General features: G+C 39.9%; 2 protein-coding genes across 2 annotated transcripts; one reads left to right on the top strand and one right to left on the bottom strand.

Moving 5' to 3' along the window:
- The first annotated feature begins 424 nt into the window (after positions 1–424).
- On the top strand, positions 425–10,419 carry napsa (napsin A aspartic peptidase). Its single transcript, XM_061973988.2, has 9 exons — positions 425–873; positions 1,031–1,184; positions 4,665–4,788; positions 9,173–9,291; positions 9,365–9,564; positions 9,632–9,754; positions 9,814–9,958; positions 10,032–10,130; positions 10,212–10,419. The coding sequence occupies exons 1-9, from the start codon at positions 713–715 to the stop codon at positions 10,371–10,373; spliced, it is 1,287 nt and encodes a 428-aa protein (XP_061829972.2). The 5' UTR covers positions 425–712; the 3' UTR covers positions 10,374–10,419.
- On the bottom strand, positions 2,867–18,819 carry mief1 (mitochondrial elongation factor 1). Its single transcript, XM_061973987.2, has 5 exons — positions 18,673–18,819; positions 18,432–18,612; positions 17,043–17,314; positions 14,352–15,220; positions 2,867–4,489 (listed from the first exon to the last, which is right to left on the bottom strand). The coding sequence occupies exons 1-5, from the start codon at positions 18,817–18,819 to the stop codon at positions 4,354–4,356; spliced, it is 1,605 nt and encodes a 534-aa protein (XP_061829971.1). The 3' UTR covers positions 2,867–4,353.
- Positions 18,820–18,837: the final 18 nt, after the last annotated feature.

Genomic DNA, 18,837 nt, shown 5'->3' with positions numbered 1-18,837 from the left:
GTTTTGGCCGTTTTGACAGTTGATTTTTTGATGTGGTGACGTCCAAAAAGAGTCATGAAACGGGAAGGGAGGGGGCGCACCGTGCGGGGGGAGAGGGGGGGGAGGGGGCGTAATGTAACAAATAATATTTCTATTAAATAGGCTTTACTTTGCATTTTAATTAACGTGGGATTATTTTTTGTATTTAGAAATAATAGTACCAACTTTTTCTTTTTTCTTTTGTTTTCTCCAACATTTGTGGCACTGGTGTGGCGCCCCCTGATGGACGGCGCCCTTAGCATTTGCCTATACGGCCTATGCCACGGGCCGGCCCTGGTGGGAAGTGTAGTGTTTATGGATTCCATGACGTCCAAATGCATCATGGGAGTGTAGTCTAATCCAGGAAATCCAAATGTATAATGCTAAAAACAACAAAGCAGACAACAGTCCGTGGCTTAAACGCCAAGCATATATAACGTATATGGGTCGTATTTTAAGTCAATATTTTGTCAGCCGTGTTTTCAGAAGTATCTCCGCGCGTGCCTTATCACTGCCAAAGTCACATTATCTGGCACTCGTGACCAGTCATGTTTGTCTGCGTAAAATTGCATGATTGACATTCGCCTCGGCCAACAAGAACAGCCACCATTTTACTTCCCGCCAATAGCGGCCTCTCGCCTGTCGTCGAAGATTACCGAGTGAACCCGGACAATGCCGAAAAGCTTTTCGACACATGCGTCAGTTAAAACAGTATAGCGGTTTCTTGTCGGCCGACAGTTTGCACCGGAAAAGACAAAAGCGGTGTTTTCTCTTCAAGGACAAAAAAATGACACGACTGGGGACTTTCTTTATAGTTCTGGTACTGCTTGTAGCGCCCAGTATCGCCATTATAAGGTAAACACATTGTCTTTTAAATCAATTGAATGTATTTAGGAATGTGCCTTTATTTTAATATATTATACTCACATGTTGCATTGTGGTTCGCTGGCTAACTAATTACTTATTTTGACTGTATTACGAAAATAAATAGTAACTATTATTATTATTTTAGGGTTCCCCTTAATAAGATGAGGACCCTCCGTCGCCTCATTAGCGATAATGGGATGTCTGTGGATCAAGTTCGGACCTTGGCGAAGACGAGCGGAGCTCCTGACAACGCCCCCTCGCCACAACTACCCGTGGAGAGACTGACTAACTTCATGGATGTGAGTGTTCCATGCGATAATGGTAGTCATCTGCAGATAATTGCCATACATATTAATCCCGTAGAGCAAAGTATCAAAAGCATCGATATTTTTTTATTTGAGTATGGATATTAGAGCATAAAAAGATCTGCTATTGGTAGTAAAAAAAACAACATTTTCTGCAAGTAAAAAACGATTCACAAGTACAAAAAACTATTTATTCAATTAAAAAACATTTGCAAGTCAAAACAATTTTCTTCAATCAAATATTTATTTGCCAGTATATCATTTTTTTTTCCAAATTAAAAAAAATGATTGGCAAAGAAAAAAAACATCTTTTAAATTAAAAAATCATTTGTAAGTAAAAACAAAATCTTCAATAAAAATGGTTCACAAGTATAAAAACATTTAATTTCAATGAAAAAATGATTCACAATAAAAAAAACAATTTTCCAAAAGTATAAAAACTTATTTAAAAATATATATATATTTGCCAGTAAAAACACAACTTTCTTCATTCAAAAAAGCAATTTGCAAGTATAAAAACAATTATTTCAATTAATAAACGATTTTCTAGTAAACAAATTTAAATAAAAAAATCTTAAATAAAAAATGATTTGCAAGTATAAAAAACATTTACATTTCAATAAAAAAATTATTCACAAGTAAAAAAAACAAAACAATTTTCCTAAATCAAAAAAAACGATTCACAAGTTCCCTCCGGCTACTCCGGATTCCTCCCACCTCCAAAAATATGCACCTTGGGATAGGTTGATTGACAACACTAAATGAGCCTTAGTGTGTAAATGTGAGTGTGATGTTGTCTGTCTATCTGTGTTGGCCCTGTGATGAGGTGGCGACTGGTCCAGGGTGTAACCCTGCTTCTGCCCGAATGCAGCTAAGATAGGCTCCAGCACCCCCCGCGAACCCGAAAGGGACAAGTGGTAGAAAATGGATGGATGGATAAGTATAAAAACTTTCTTTTTTTTTCAATAAAAAAATTTGCAAGTAAAAAAACAAATTTTTTTAAATTAAAAAAATTGACTTGTAAGTTAAACACAATTTTCTTCAATTATAAAACTATTCGCAAGTATAAAAACAAATTTTTCAATTAAAAACCATCCGCGATTAAAAAAATCAATTAAAAAAATTATTTGCAAGTATAAAAACATTATTTTGAATTAAAAAATAATTTGTCAGTAAAAAAATGTTCAATATAAAATGATTTGCAAGTTTAAAAACATTTAAATTTCAATTAAAAAATGATTCACAAGTAAAAAACGTTTTTCTTAGTCAAAAAAACGATTCACAAGTGTAAAAACTTTTTTCAATAAAAAAATTGCAAGTAAAAAAACAAATTTTTTCAATTAAAAAATTGACTTGTAAGTCAAACACAATTTTCAATTAAAAAAACAATTCGCAAGTATAAAAACAATTTTTTTTAAATTAATAAATCATTTGCAAATTTAAAAAGTTAAAGTAAAAAAAATGATTAGCAAGTATAAAAACATTTTTTTTAATAAAACAATTATTTGAAAATATAAAAACATTTTTTTTTTCAATTACAAAAAACGATTTGGAAGTACACAAACTATTTTCTTCAATTACAAAACCATTTGCAAGTTAAAAAAAATTATTGAATTGAATGATTCGCAAGCATAAAAACATTTTAATTAAACAACTTGAAGATATAAAAACAATAGTTTTCAATAAATGATTGGCAAGTGTAAAACCATGCATTCATCCATTTTATTCTTAAATTAAAAACATTCGTAAGTTAAAAAAAAAATTTTCTTTAAAAACCTCTAAAGGCATGGTGGACAGCACCTTTTAGCTCTTATTTCCAAAATTGTGTACACTACTGAATTAGGGTCTTATGGTAGCGTATGTGGACACGTATACTGCCATCTAATGGTGTCAGAAGAGTACAACATACAATGGAATTTGGAAAAAAAAAGTGTAAAAATAAGAATTAGCATGTCACTAAACATGAAGTGCACGTTTGTGTACTTATGGACTAAGTACATCATATCAAAAGATGATTCTTAGTTTTTATTCTAATTAGGGTCCAATAAGCCCAAATAGCAAAGAGAAATAAAAAAAGCATGTAAACAAACAGCTTGGGCCTTAAGAGGTTAAAACATTTATTCACAAGTACAAGAACAATTTCCTTCAATCAAAAAAAAAAAAAGATTCGTAAGTATAAAAACAAGTTTCCTCAAGTTAAAACTGTTGGCAGTAATATTCACCCTGGCGCCATTCACACACTTGCACCTGCAATTTGCACTCTACAGCGACATGTGGCGCTGCTGAGTCAATCCAAGGCCGTCAGAGCTACTGTTATATGCCATGGGGCCGTCCGCCAAAAGTAACAAAGAGGAAGAAGCAGGGTGGGGAGTAAAATGGCGGACAGAAGAGAGGAGAAACCTACAGGTTAACTTTAAGGTTGAACTTGTTTTTTTTGTTGAATTTTGCAGTGATGCGTTCAAATTGCTTCTCTAAGATAGTGACACACACTGTCATGTTTGATGATTTTGTTTTTTAATTAAATGAATGTCATCCACTTTTTCCTCTGAAGTGGCATAAAACACTGAAAGTGATTGTTCCTATAACCCCTTTGTTCAAATGTTTGTTCCACTTGGGGCGCGGGCATCTTGTCTGACTCACACCATCCACAGCCTTTCTTGTCACGTATTGTTCCTTTTCCCGCTATCCATCCAGTAATTCAAACTGATCCAGCAGCCGATTGAAGATAATTTTATTTACAAAAATCAAGGAACAGAATACTCGGGAAACAAAATAAAAGGTAGCCTATATAAAGCCGAGGTCTACAGACAGGTGAGGTCAAAGACGGTATGCTGGTGCCCGACTGCCAATCACGCGCCCAGCACGCTCCTGCCCCTTATAGGCCTGCGTGGGAACTTTTCACCACCTGCAAAGGGTGCACTGACATACACACATCAATCACTCAAAAATAATAAAATAAACATGGATTCAAATATGGCTCTCTATTAGGCTCCTACACACAGGCCCCTGGTTGATCTTTACAGACTCAATCACATCCATTAATTTATATGAAAAAAGGAGCCTATTCCATAATAAACAAAAAGGCAAAGCCTTGAGAGAAAATAAAGTATATACATTACGTCCCTTGTGCGTGTCTTGTGGTCTGGTCTCCGAGACTGACCAGTCAGCCCTCAGCCTCCAGGATGCGGCACAGCTTGGTGATAGGCCTTTCGATGACTGAAGTCTTTGTTTGGAGCTTGACTGACCGGACCAGACCTCCTCCATCTGGCCTAGTCTCCAGTACTCTGCCCACGTTCTTCCTACACGTTTGTAAAAACAAAGCAACTTAAAGGACAACAATTAACAGAAAGACGGCTCCTATCTCATAACACTCTTATGTTAAGGAACTATTGTACCTGGAACCTCAAAAGGTGCCCACTTGCAAATAAGTAAAACTATAATAATCACAAATACATTGTTGTGTTGTGTCTTAAGGCCCAGTACTTTGGTACCATCAGTATTGGTTCCCCGCCTCAGGACTTCACAGTGCTGTTTGACACTGGCTCCTCCAACCTCTGGGTGCCCTCCATTCACTGCTCCTTCTTTGATGTCGCCTGCTGTGAGTACCCTGACCCACTTTTCATGTCGTGACAGTGTGAGCCACATCCATCTGTACTTTGGATGGTATAATAATGACAGTATTCTTTAAACCGCTGAAAACAAGCAGACTGGGAGAGGGTGTAAATGCAATAATCTTATTGGAAAACTTGACAGATTTATAATCATGTTTAAAGGGGAACTTGGGGATTTTGCCTATCATTCACAATCATTATGAGAGACAAGAGGAGGAGAGGTGTTTTTTGTTTTGTTTTTTACATTATAACTTGTAAAAATCGGCTCGGTCTAGGTTGTTAGCAATGCAGCTAATGGGATCCATCAATTCTACCTCTAAATCACTTTAAAAATGCATTCAAAAACCGTCACCAATACTTCATTTACATTCCGTAACCTGTATAATAACCAAGTTATTGTAAGAGCAAACACTGAGGAACTCTTTTTCTAGCGTACTAACACATTGGCATGCTATGGTATTAGCCGTAAAAGCTAGCTATGGAAAGAGATATGGTATCTTGTACAACAACACTATACGCATTTGAGTTTGTAATGCACAACACAATGCAATAGGACACCAGTTTGTACTGACTGAAAACATGAACAATCATATTACAGTATCTGTAAAGTATTAGCCCACATTTCATGTTTTGTCTGTACACAGCTAGCCAGATAGTGTATGTACTGTAGTTGTACTAACACGCATAACGTGCCGCGTGTATCATGATCAATATAAAGTGTGACTCACTTGATGGACAGTTGTGCATTTGGTCCAGCTGGCCCGGGACGTTTCTTACGGTTTATTTGGGTAAGCACTCCAATTATGTCAAAATAGCATGGCTTCAAATTCCACATTTTGCAGCTTCGAGTCACTTTCATCTCTCGGCTTCCGTCTGCTCCAACGTCTCACTCTTCCTTCGTGCTGGCTTCTAGAAGCAGTAGTTCATCCTCAGTATATTCAGATTAAAAAAGATAAGGTTGTGAATCCACATTTGTACAAAAATAGTCGTCTTTGTTGTTTGTTACAGAGTCCGCCATGATTAGAAGACACACATGCCTTTGTTTCCGGAAGTAGGAACCCTAACGTTGCCAGAAGTCAGATGTGCGCTGCTATGGAAATGGAAATCAATGTGCTAAAATATCAGTAATCCAATGATTAAAATGACCAAAATACAGTTAATATTGTACATATTACCGTACATATTGTTATAAACGTGTCTGTTACTACATTATATATATATATATATATATATATATATATATATATATATATATATAGATATGCATATATATACACACTTGCAGTGTGTATATAAAACATTGATGGAAGGTTTTGAAATCGTTTTGAGGCTTTGAAGGCTACAACGGTGACTCCCATTCGCCCCATCTTTGAAGCATTTTTTATCCTCTTTAAAAAATTGTTAAAAAAAAAAAAAGACGTGTGTTTTTGTCTCTCATGTTTGTGAACAATAGAGGCAAAATTCCCAAAAAATGCCGTTCCCCTTTAAGGGTTGCATGATTATTTAAATTCAATTGGCGACGGAATGGCGCAATTGGGAGAGTGGCCGTGCCGGCAACTTGAGGGTTCCTGGTTCAATCCCCACCTTCTACCAACCTCGTCATGTCCGTTGTGTCCTTGAGCAAAACACTTCACCCTTGCTCCTGATGGGTCGTGGTTAGGGCCTTGCATGGCAGCTCCCGCCATCAGTGTGTGAATGTGTGTGTGAATGGGTGAATGTGGAAAGCGCTTGGAGTACCTTGAAGGTAGAAAAGCGCTATACAAGGATAACCCATTTACCATTTAGATTGAAGTTTATATTTAAGCACTTTTTTGTTAAAACATTTTTTTTAGAAAAAGTTTATTTTGATATGTAATCCATTCTTTAAAAAGTCTGCCTAATTAAGGTTTGTACAAACCCTGTTTCCATATGAGTTGGGAAATTGTGTTAGATGTAAATATAAACGGAAAACAATGATTTGCAAATCAGTTTCAACCCATATTCAGTTGAATATGCTACAAAGACAACATATTTGATGTTCAAACTGATAAACTTTTTTTTTTTTTGCAAATAATCATTAACTTTAGAATTTGATGCCAGCAACACGTGACAAAGAAGTTGGGAAAGGTGGCAATATATACTGATAAAGTTGAGGAATGCTCATCAAACACTTATTTGGAACATCCCACAGGTGAACAGGCAAATTGGGAACAGGTGGGTGCCATGATGGGGTATAAAAACAGCTTCCATGAAATGCTCAGTCATTCACAAACAAGGATGGGGCGAGGGTCACCACTTTGTCAACAAATGCGTGAGCAAATTGTTGAACAGTTTAAGAAAAACCTTTCTCAAGCAGTTATTGCAAGGAATTTAGGGATTTCACCATCTATGGTCCGTAATATCATCAAAGGGTTCAGAGAATCTGAAGAAATCACTGCACCCAAGCAGCTAAGCCCGTGACTTTCGATCTCTGCATCAACAAGCGACATCAGTGTCTAAAGGATATCACCACATGGGCTCAGGAACACTTAAGAAACCCACGGTCAGTAACTACAGTTGGTCGCTACATCTGTAAGTGCAAGTTAAAACTCTCCTATGCAAGGCGAAAACCGTTTATCAACAACACCCAGAAACGCTGCCGGCTTCGCTGGGCCTGAACTCATCTAAGATGGACTGATACAAAATGGAAAAGTGTTCTGTGGTCTGACGAGTCCACATTTGAAATTGTTTTTGGAAACTGTGGGCGTCGTGTCCTCCGGACCAAAGAGGAAAAGAACCATCCGGATTGTTATAGGCGCAAAGTGTAAAAGCCAGCATCTGTGATGGTATGGGGGTGTATTAGTGCCCAAGACATGGGTAACTTACACATCTGTAAAGGCGCCATTAATGCTGAAAGGTACATACAGGTTTTGGAGCAACATATGTTGCCATCCAAGCAACGTTACCATGGACGCCCCTGCTTATTTCAGCAAGACAATGCCAAGCCACGTGTTACATCAACGTGGCTTCATAGTAAAAGAGTGCGGGTACTAGACTGGCCTGTCTGTAGTCCACACCTGTCCCCCATTGAAAATGTGTGGCGCATTATGAAGCCTAAAATACCACAACAGAGACCCCCAGACTGTTGAACAACTTAAGCTGTACATCAAGCAAGAATGGGAAAGAATTCCACCTGAGAAGCTTAAAAAATGTGTCTCCTCAGTTCCCAAACGTTTACTGAGTGTTGTTAAAAGGAAAGGCCATTTAACAGTGGTGAACATGCCCTTTGCCAAGTACTTTGGCACGTGTTGCAGCCATGAAATTCTAAGGTAATTATTATTTGCAAAAAAAAAATAAAGTTTATGAGTTTGAACATCAAATATCTTGTCTTTGTACTGCATTCAATTGAATACGGGTTGAAAAGGATGCAAATCATTGTATTCCGTTTATATTTACATCTAACACAATTTCCCAACTCCTATGGAAACAGGGTTTGTATATGTGTTTTAAAAAGCAGGTTTCCACCAAATTCATTCAATAATTACTTTACTACATGTAAGCAAGTGTGTGTTTATGGGGCGACAACGTTGGGTTGAGGGTGGGATGCGGGCCGAGAATCTGGTGCTACGCCCCTGACATGGAGTATTGTTGCCTGCAGTTGTTCCTTGTAACACAGGTCTATTCAACTGGCGGCACATGGATAAATCCGACACGGGAATGACACCATACCGGCCCCCCGAGTTCAGTTCAAAACTTGGGAGACAAATATTTTTGCAGCAAATTTCTAAAAACGAGAGGGCTCCTGTTGTATAGAGGAACTTAGACCAGTGTAAACACATTGGCAGGTCCTTGTAGTGACATTTTAACCTGGCTTGGAAACATAAAACACTGGGGTCCAAGATTGTGATTTACATAACTGAGACGTTCCTCAAAGCACCCTTTGAAGTCCTCTCCTTTTTTGCAGTTAGAATATTTTATTGTAATGTGATTTATGTAACTAATGTGTTGCTGTAGCTTGTTTACTTCAGATGCAGTCAGTAGTCATTTGTTCAAATACTTTAGTTATACTAGTGGTGTTCCTCAAGGTTCCATTTTAGGTCCTCTCTTTTTCATCATTTGGGCTATTCAATTGGTTTCCCGTGAATTCAGTTGAAAAATAATAGAGACTCTCATTTTTGCGGCAGATTCCTAAAAACACTAGAGTGCTGTCATGGAGATGATATTTGGTCCTTAAACACAGCAGAGCGCTCCTGTAACTCTGACAAAATAAATAGACCAAAATCCAATGTCTACTGTAGAGGACGCTGGTTCTCCAGAATACCGGTACACAAAATAAAAATAATAGTGAAGGTCCTTGGCTTTCTGTAAATGTGGACCCAAACAGTTGATGTGAATATGCCTGTCTGTGAGCAGGGATCCATCACCGCTACAACTCCAAGAAGTCGAGCACATATGTTCAGAATGGTACAGACTTCTCCATCCGCTACGGCAGAGGCAGCCTGTCGGGCTTCATCAGCGGAGACACGGTCACTGTGAGTTTTAGCTCCTTTTTGTTGGACTACATCGACTACTTGGTCACCAGGACTCCTCCCCCTGCACATCCAGATAGCAGGTTTGCCCGTGCCCGGCCAGCAGTTTGGGGAAGCGGTGAAGCAGCCCGGTATTACATTCGCCGTGGCCCGCTTCGACGGGGTCCTGGGCATGGCCTACCCGTCCATATCGGTCGCCAACGTCACGCCGGTGTTTGACACGGCCATGGCAGCCAAGCTGCTGCCGCAGAACGTCTTCTCTTTCTACATAAGCAGGTGCGGCAGGTCCCTCCCGACAAAGGTGTGTAAAACCTCCTGCGTAATGCCCGTGTCCGGCCCTCAGGGACCCCGCAGCGGCTGTGGGAGGAGAGCTGATGTTGGGTGGGAGCGACCCGCAGTACTACACCGGAGATCTGCACTACGTCAACGTCACACGCAAGGCCTACTGGCAGATTGACATGAACGAGTGAGTGCTTTCATTCCTCCAAAAGGACCTTTTTTCATAAAACTCTTGTTTTCTCCCAGAGTGGACGTGGGCCCCCAGCTGACAGTCTGCAAGACGGGCTGCCAGGCCATCGTGGACACAGGAACTTCCCTGATCGTCGGCCCCGTGGAGGAAATCCGAGCACTGCAGAAAGCCATCGGAGCTCTGCCCTTACTCATGGGAGAGGTTTGCTTCTTCCACTTGGCCACATTGTCCTTTTTTTTATGCTCAGATGTCCTTTTTCTTTTGCCATTTTTAGTACTGGATTGACTGCAAGAAGATCGACACCCTCCCCGTCATCTCCTTTAACATAGGAGGGAAGATGTTCAACCTGACTGGAGAGGATTATGTCATGAAGGTATCATTTGGGGAGTGATCTAAATTCAGTGTTGGCAATTAAGAACTTTGTCACCTATCTTGTTTTGTCAATTTGCTGCAGGAGTCCCAGATGGGAACTTCAATCTGCCTGTCAGGCTTCATGGCCATGGACATTCCGCCCCCTGCAGGACCTCTGTGGATCCTGGGAGACGTCTTCATCAGGAAGTATTACACCGTCTTTGACAGGAGTGCTGACCGTGTGGGATTTGCACGAGCCAAGTAGTACCGCTAAATAAAAGTGCTGTTCTGGTTTGCAGCCGTCAAAATGATGTAAGATCACATTTTCAAGAATGATTGCAAAGGCTGGCATAAAAAAATCTCTTCAAAAATTGATACTGAAACATTTTTTTAAAGGTTTTTAATCGCTTCTTGACAACATTCTTCTCATAAGTTTTATTTCTTCTTGTAATTTTGACTTTTTATCTCAAATATGAAGTTTTATCTCATAATTTTGTAGTGTACCTTCATAACGGATTTCTCATTTCAACTTTTTCTTATTTGTACTTCTGGAGAAGTAAGTTACTTTTTATCTCATAATTTTGATTTATGACTTCTCATGATTTTGACATTTTATCTTGCGACTTTGACTTTTTTTTTTTTATCTGACTATTTCATGATTTCAACTTTTCATCCTTACCTCATAATTTTGATTCATCTAACAATTTTGAATTAATCTAGTAACTTAGATTTTTTAATCTCGTCATTTCAAATTTGTATCTAATTTAGTGATGTCATAATTTCAATTCCTTGTATTTATGCCTTTTTCCTCCGTAATTTCAAATTTTTTTCACGCAATTTCGATTTATCTTGTATTTGACTGTCTTGTATTTCACTTTCTTGTAATTTCAACTTTTTCTTGAAATTTTCGATGATCTAATTTCTATATTTTATTTCGAAATTATGATTTACACAATTTTGACTCGAAAAATTGACGTGTTAGCTTATTTTGACTTTATCTCGTACCCAGTGGCCTAGGGGTTAGTGTCCGCCCTGAGATCGGTAGGTTGTGAGTTCAAACCCCGACCGAGCCATACCAAAGACTATAAAAATGGAACCCATTACCTCCCTGCTTGACACTCAGCATCAAGGGTTGGAATTGGGGGTTAAATCACCTAAAATTAGGGACGGCGTGGCGCAGTGGAAGAGTGGCCGTGCGCGACCCGAGGGTCCCTGGTTCAATCCCCACCTAGTACCAACCTCGTCATGTCCGTTGTGTCCTGAGCAAGACACTTCACCCTTGCTCCTGATGGGTGCTGGTTAGCGCCTTGCATGGCAGCTCCCTCCATCAGTGTGTGAATGTGTGTGTGAATGGGTAAATGTGGAAGTAGTGTCAAAGCGCTTTGAGTACCTTGAAGGTAGAAAAGCGCTATACAAGTACAACCCATTTATCATTTATCATTTAAAATTATTCCCGGGCGCGGCCACCGCTGCTGCTCACTGCTCCCCTCACCTCCCAGGGGGTGATCAAGGATGATGAGTCAAATGCAGAGAATAATTTCGCCACATCTTGTGTGTGTGACAATCATTGGTACTTTTTAACTTTAACTTTAGTTATGACTTTCTAATTTCTCATTATTTTGACTGTTCATCTTATAATTATGGCTTTTTATCTAATAATTTCAACTTTCTCATAGTTATGACTTTTTAGCTTTTCGTTTACATGCAAAACTAGTTATTTCAGTGTTCCGTGACGAGCTAGAGAACCGTTTGAGGTGCAACAAATGCATAAAGCACAGTCAGACCTGTAAAAAAGTTTATTTTCCTAACCTGACTTTTTGCATTTTATATTTTCATAGAATAATAACCTACTTGTTCTAAATAAAGTCTACATCCCCTGTGTGTGTGAATGATCACTTACAATCAGCTGAAATGTACTTTTCCACCCCCCAAAAAATCAAGACCAAATAAAGTCACTTGTTGCATTTATTTACATTTCCAAAGTGCTGCACTGCTCCAATTCAGAGCTGTGCTGGAAATTAAAATAAAATAAAGCTCGAGAGGGACATAACATAAGCACAGCATGCAAGACAGCATATGGCTAATGTGTACAAACCCGCACGTTAGAGGTAGTGATCTACTTTTAGGTTTAGCTTTAACAGAACAAATGTGGCACAATGACTCCTCCTCAGTCTTTTGGAGCATAAGTAGGTCTGCAAAGGAAGACGTTACATGCACACAAAGATCTATTAGAACAGAAACTCCGTAAGAGCGCACTTAATGATGCTCACCTTACTTGATTGCCAGTATTTCTTTTGGTTGCAAATGTACAAATAGTAAAATATTTACCGACTTGACAACATTTTTAACCGCACCTGCAATGGAATTGACCTCCTCCCGACACGAGTGTGCACGAAAAGGGACACGTGAAAACAAAGCAGAGACTTTGGGCAAGTATTTTATAGACAATCGCAATAATAACCCCAGTAAGTATGGAGCTAAATTAGGGCCAAAGGTTTTGTGCGCTGAAAAAATTAAATACAAAATAGAAAAATACAAATTTGACATAGAATTTCGAAAAATTATTCAATATTCAGAATAAAGTGGTGCACAGTTTTATTTCAGGTTCAATGTAATTATGATTTATTCTGGAAAATTTAATTTAATTTTTTTTTTTTTTTTACAATTTTCACCTTGATATTGCCTTATTTTCAGATTCAAATTTTATTGTTTAGTTAACTGTTTTTTTCCCCTCATGTTCAGATCTTTTATTTTTCAGATTCAGATTTATGGCCCGAATTTAGCGTGGATGGTGAAATTCGGGCCATAAGTCTGAAGCTGGGGAAAAATGTTTTAACCTAAATTGAAAGCTCTAACCGAATAAAAAAATAAGATTTAAATTTGAGAAGAAAAAAAACGAGCTGAGATATCAAAATATATAAAAGGGAAACATTTAAAGAAGTTATTCAAAATAATTACTAAAGTGAATTATAATTGTATTCAATCTGACATTAAATTGTGCAGTTATTTTTATTTCAAAATTCAACATCAAAACTAGATTTTCCAGTTTCAAGTACAAAACTTTTAACCCAAATTTTGCTCTGTAAGTCTGGTAGCTGCGGTTACTTTTGGTCATGTTGTGTAACGAGCTTCCAGATTTAAACGGGGAGATTTTTAGGTCAGATGCACTAAGACAGTGGTTCTCAGAATTTGGTACGCAGTCTCCATCTAGTGCTACACCAAAGAATCAACTTGATTCAAGTGTTACTGTTCAAACTGTGTATAATGTTACAGTGACCAAAACATTTAAAATATCCATGTTAAATAAAACCTCTGCTTTGTGTTTAATGAATATTTACGCTTATTACTCTACTGTATTTTAATGTTGGTCATTATGGTGGTACTTGCAGAGCCAAGTTTTTTCTGAGGTGGTACTTGGTGGAAAAAAGCTTTACAAGCACTGCACTAGGAAGAATGCGGGCCACTCCAGTCCCGTTGACAATAACCTTGACTGGAACATATTAGTGATTTTACAGGACTAAGAAGCTTTTTTTTCTAAGCCATAATAACCAAGAAACACCATTACTTCCGTAAAAGACAAACACAATGTGAAAATATCCTCCCTTACTTGTGCAAACTTTGTTGCATGCTTTTGTATGTAGACCAAGGAATGGCGTCAATGTGTATCAGACATTTGCAGTGGAAGTAGAGAAAGCTCCTTTTCATGAGAGAAACAAAGAGCAGCTCTGTACACACACATCCCGTCACAAGGGAATACCGAAGTAGTGATAAAATTATTTTGTTCTTATTTGAGGAGGAAGAGTTTATCGGAGGACAGACGCGCTCAGACACTGATTGGCTTCACCTGACACACGTCAGCTCATGTGTTTGGCAACATTTTAAGCCTCTGCCTTGCCACCGAATTCAAGACCTTTTGTACCCGTCCGCAAGTCACAATAGATTTTCTCTCACGGAGGAATGTTGCGCCTTTATTTACCGTATTAGCATTTTATTGGCTTTTGTGTACAGACAATCAACATTACATTCTAGGTCTCGACACAGCGTAACCATGACTACCATAAAATGCACGAAACATGTCTGGGTGTCTGAGAAAGCAGTTTAAAAGAGTAACATGGTTGTTGATTTGATTACAGGTGATGCACCAAACTACCACTTTATCGACAACAGCAAGAGTGCACCACTATCACCTTTTGCTTTGCTTGCGTCTGAGGTTCAAATAACATTTGGATCAACACCAGCTTACCGTCGAGAGTCCATCAGATCTCCTGGACACGTTGATGGATGCGGCAGGTGCGTGGCCGCAGTCCTCAGAAGTGATTCGGGGTCTGAGAGGGTACAGTACAGCATGTATCCCAGCTCGTCCACTTCCTGTTCAGTCAGCTCACAGAACAAGTTAACCTTTGGGTTGAGGGCGCAGGGCAGTCGGCCCGCCTCCAAGTGACCCACCAGCTCCTTCAGCAGCTGAAGGAAGTTGTCCGCCAGCGCCTCGTGGGTCCAGTCACTTTGCTTCTCGCTCAGCAGCAAGATGGCGTTGGTGAGCTGGCTGGCGTTGAGCCGGTTGAGGGCAGGGTTGAGCTTGCACACCGCCTTAGCCACCTTGAGGCACGCGCACCGGTAGCCTCCGTCTTCTTGATCCAAGGCTCTGAGCCGTGCCGTCTCGGCCACGCGGAAGCTCTGCCGCCACAGGTTCTGGTGGCGCTCGGCGGCCAGCCGATGCGGTTTAGCTATCAGCGAGGTTCCGTCCTCCATTACGAGTAACGGGAGAAAGTCCACGGAAAGCTTTCGGTCGTGCTCGTACTGAACCTCCAGGGTGAGCGTCTCCGAAGGGACCACGGGATGGATGACGTAGTCCAGGACGCTGCCTATAGCCGGCCAGTTGATAGAACCCACCATCTTGTCAAACACGTCCAGGACTGACTTAGGAGACAGGTATCCTCCGACCATGCAGCGGTCCCAGTAGCTGCTGTTACGTGGGAAATATTCTAAATTCTCTCTGCGGACTAGCCAGAAACCTGGGACGTTCATGATGGTGTCCTCTCCCGGTATGGACGACCACAGGTTTTTGTCCAGAATTAGAGGCACCATGAGCTGGGCGTGGTCTGCCATCACCACCTTGGCGATGGACGAGTTGTGTTTGAACCAGAGAGCCGAAAGAAAACAAGGACAAAATGTTAAACCCTTGTGCGACCTTAAGAATGACGATACACACATAGTCTTAGGATCCAAAATTGACTTGCTCATAAAAATGTCATAAGTCAGCAATAAATGTCTATTTTTTTAAACTTTTAATGCTTGACATTTTGCAACAACTTCAGAACTATCTATTGATATAAAGATTTTAATACCTTTTATGGTTTGTTTTATGGCCTCTCTTTTTTTATAATGACAAAATGCAAAATATGTAATACTTCTAAAAATAAGTCTCAGAGTTGAATAGGTCAATAATCATAATAACATTGATTTTGATACAGTAGACAAAAAGTATTTTACAGTGCCTACTTAGCTAGAATGAGAGAGAAAACAGGCAGGACTTGGTTTGAGTTCACACAGGTCTTTTATATGTATCTGCCATGTTTTATATAACTGCATAATATCATTTTTATTGCATTCCAGCATTTTAAACGACAGTTTAACTAGGTCTGGGCCGATGATAAATTTTGCTAGGGCGATATATTGACCTACAAATTATTGTCGATAAACGAGACCTACCGGTAATTAACCACTGATAATGATAATAGGGCTCGAAAGGCCACATTATTTTGAAATGCATCGTGGAGGCCGGGTAGCAATACTTGTTGGACAAAGGCTTTGTTTACAATGTGAAAGCAAGCAACAAACTGGATTAAATTGGATCATACAAAAATAAACAACCCAAGGAACTGTACTGAAACAAATTGTACCCTATTCCAAAGGCTCGCTACCTGAAAATAATAATAAATGGTGAAATTGACTCAAATGAGCCATGAGCACATCCGATGGACAAAAGATTCAAATAAAGTAAAAGTGCTGCCAAACTCGTCTATATTTTGTGTACAGAGTCAGTTTTAAAACCTGTAAATCATTTTCCCTGCCAATGGGCAGGTTTCCTCCAAAAAACAAGCCATTAACCATTGTTACTTTTATATACTTTGATCACTGCGCTACATCTCCGAAAATAATACTCATTCATTTTTGCGCTTACCCAAGACAAAAAGTAAACAGGCAACTATGTTTCCAAAATACTGTACGTTTGTTTGTAAACTCGCCTGCAGCTAGCTTGGCTAAAGCTAACAGCCTACTAAATGCTCCGTGTGAAACTGAACAAAACATGCTTTGATTCAAACTTACCAGTCTGAAAAAGCCGTGAACACACAAACATGTGTTAAAAGTCATGTTTTATGTCACACAGCTGCTATCCAGGCTATTCGCCATCTCTTTATTTTTAACACGACTTCTTTTGGACTTGTTTTTCATTGTTCGTCCGGTTATTTGACTTATCGAATATCAGGCCCAGGCCTAAGTTTGACTTATTTGCGCTTATCAAAGCTCTGACAATTATGCACAGGAATTCTGGTACCATCTGGTACATGAGGGGCACTACTACACTAAAACAATATTTTCATGTTTTTCAATCAGCAAGAATGAGATTGGTTTGGTTTTCTTTGAAAAAGCATACTTATACAGGCCACAAGACCACAGTCTGTTAAAAAAATAGCACTTTTAATTGGAGTCAATGGGGCAGGAAGAGGTCTTAAAAGAAAACGTGTATACTTGGTTAAATCCTATTCTAAATGCGTTGCGATCAAAACCAGATTGTATTTTTATTACAAAAAATTTGTAACAGCTCCCCAGCAAAATGTACGGCCGCTAACCTTCAAACAGAACAATCATATCCCATAAGGAAGACATGTATTGCCTGTTTTGGACCCTGGGGTTGCAAAAGGGTTACTCTTACCTGTAGATCATCGTAGAGGCTGCCGCTTAGGTACATCTCTCTGAGAGGCATGTCGGGCAGTTTGGCGTGGAGAAACACTCGCAGCTCGGCACAGATGTCCAGCGCCGCCCTACGGGCCAGAGCCTGCTCCTCCGTGGGAATGTCTACGTTGTTCTGGTAGAACTCCCACAGGCGCTCCTGCAGGGACAGACGCATCCGAGCACGCAGCAGGTCGGACTGAGTGGGGCCGCTGTCTTTGACAGCAGCTCGACTCATAGCCCTCCGCAGACAGTCTGAAGAGCAATAGAGAATGGAGTTTTTTTTTTACAAACCACCGTATTTTTCGGATTATAAATCGCAGTTTTTTCATAGTTTGACCGGGGGTGCGACATATACTCCGGAGCGACTTATGTGTGAAATTATTAACACATTACCGTAAAATATCAAATAATATTATTTATCTAATTCGCGTAAGAGACGAAGCAAATGTCCGCAATCTTCACACACACACGTCAGCAATCGTCACACACGTCAACCAATAAGAATTCGGTGGGGGCGGGTCATGGCAGAAGTGCCTTGTGGGTCATGGGATGCTAACTGCTGCTACATCCGTAGCTATTAAAATGGATTATTTCAACATTGGCTGTAACTTATAAAAACTGACAAGGGCTGAACTAAAATGGCACCGAAAAGGAAATCATATACTGCAGACTACAAGCCGGACGTAGTGAAATATGCAGCAGAAAACGGCGCTCAAGCAGCAGAAAGAAAGGAAACGGCGCATACCAGAGGCAACACCGGGGTGGAAGATTTCATCGGATTTAGCGATCGGGAGTGACAGATTGTTTGGTAAACGTATAGCATGTTCTATATGTTATAGTTATTTGAATGACTCTTGCCATGATGTGTTGCGTTAACATACCAGGCACGTTCTCAGTTGGTTATTTATGCGTCATATGGCGTACACTTATTCAGCCTGTTGTTCACTATTCTTTATTTATTTTAAATTGTCTTTCAAATGTCTATTCTTGGTGTTGGATTTTATCAAATAAATTTCCCCCAAAAATGCGACTTATACTCCAGTGCGACGTATATATGTTTTTTTCCTTCTTTATTGTGCATTTTCGGCCGGTGCAACATATACTCCGGAGCGACTTAGTCCGAAAAATACGGTATACATAATGCATGAAAAATGTTATCTGTAGGGGTGAAGTTTCAAGGAAGGTATACACTAAACTAACATCTGCTAATTCTGCTATCTGGGTGACTGAATCACAAAAACCCACTGTGAACATAGAACAAGACTCCTCCCAATTGGATGTCTGTCACCAAAAACAAAAACAGCGGCAACAACATGGTTTAAACATCAAGCATTTTTATTTTAAGTCAACGGAAGTTTGTTGTACACACCTGATTCCGTTGAATTTGAGGAGGTGGGCAGGGACTGGAGTGACCTGCTAACAGTGGCCTTCATGTCATGGTTCAGAACCCGAGGCGAAGAACCCACCCAGACGGGCTCCTCCCAGCTTCGCTTTCCTTTCTGCTCCATCTTGGTGGGACTGGTTGGAGCGCTGATGGCACGGTCGTACATCTGCATGACAAAGATTGTTACTTCTCAACCCGGTTTGCAATTGTGACAGATCTTGCGTACTCTTTTGACAGCCAGCGTTGCGATGCCAAGCATGGCTGCTCCACCGACGCCCAGAACGAGCTTTGCGTTGGAAAGCATGAAGTCGATGGCTGTGCCGATGCCATTGTCATCTTTCTTCCCTTTACGGTCTCCGTTCACTCCTGCCATCCTGCAGATGGAAGTCAC

Source organism: Nerophis lumbriciformis, linkage group LG22 (assembly GCF_033978685.3).
Source record: "Nerophis lumbriciformis linkage group LG22, RoL_Nlum_v2.1, whole genome shotgun sequence".
Lineage (NCBI taxonomy): Eukaryota > Metazoa > Chordata > Actinopteri > Syngnathiformes > Syngnathidae > Nerophis > Nerophis lumbriciformis.
The sequence above is the reverse complement of the archived record's forward strand: the minus strand, read 5'-3'. Positions and strand labels throughout refer to the sequence as shown.

What these genes read in the sequence shown, in the direction of transcription:
- mief1 (XM_061973987.2), bottom strand. Translation starts at nt 18,819, where the DNA reads ATGGCAGGAGTGAACGGAGACCGTAAAGGGAAGAAAGATGACAATGGC. An exon ending in CAACGCTGGCTGTCAAAAGA is followed by an intron (nt 18,613 to 18,672) that starts GTACGCAAGATC and finishes TTTGTCATGCAG; the next exon opens with ATGTACGACCGTGCCATCAG. An exon ending in GCCTCTACGATGATCTACAG is followed by an intron (nt 15,221 to 17,042) that starts GTAAGAGTAACC and finishes TCCATCGCCAAG; the next exon opens with GTGGTGATGGCAGACCACGC.
- napsa (XM_061973988.2), top strand. Translation starts at nt 713, where the DNA reads ATGCGTCAGTTAAAACAGTATAGCGGTTTCTTGTCGGCCGACAGTTTG. An exon ending in TCAGCGGAGACACGGTCACT is followed by an intron (nt 9,292 to 9,364) that starts GTGAGTTTTAGC and finishes CTGCACATCCAG; the next exon opens with ATAGCAGGTTTGCCCGTGCC. An exon ending in TGCCCTTACTCATGGGAGAG is followed by an intron (nt 9,959 to 10,031) that starts GTTTGCTTCTTC and finishes TGCCATTTTTAG; the next exon opens with TACTGGATTGACTGCAAGAA.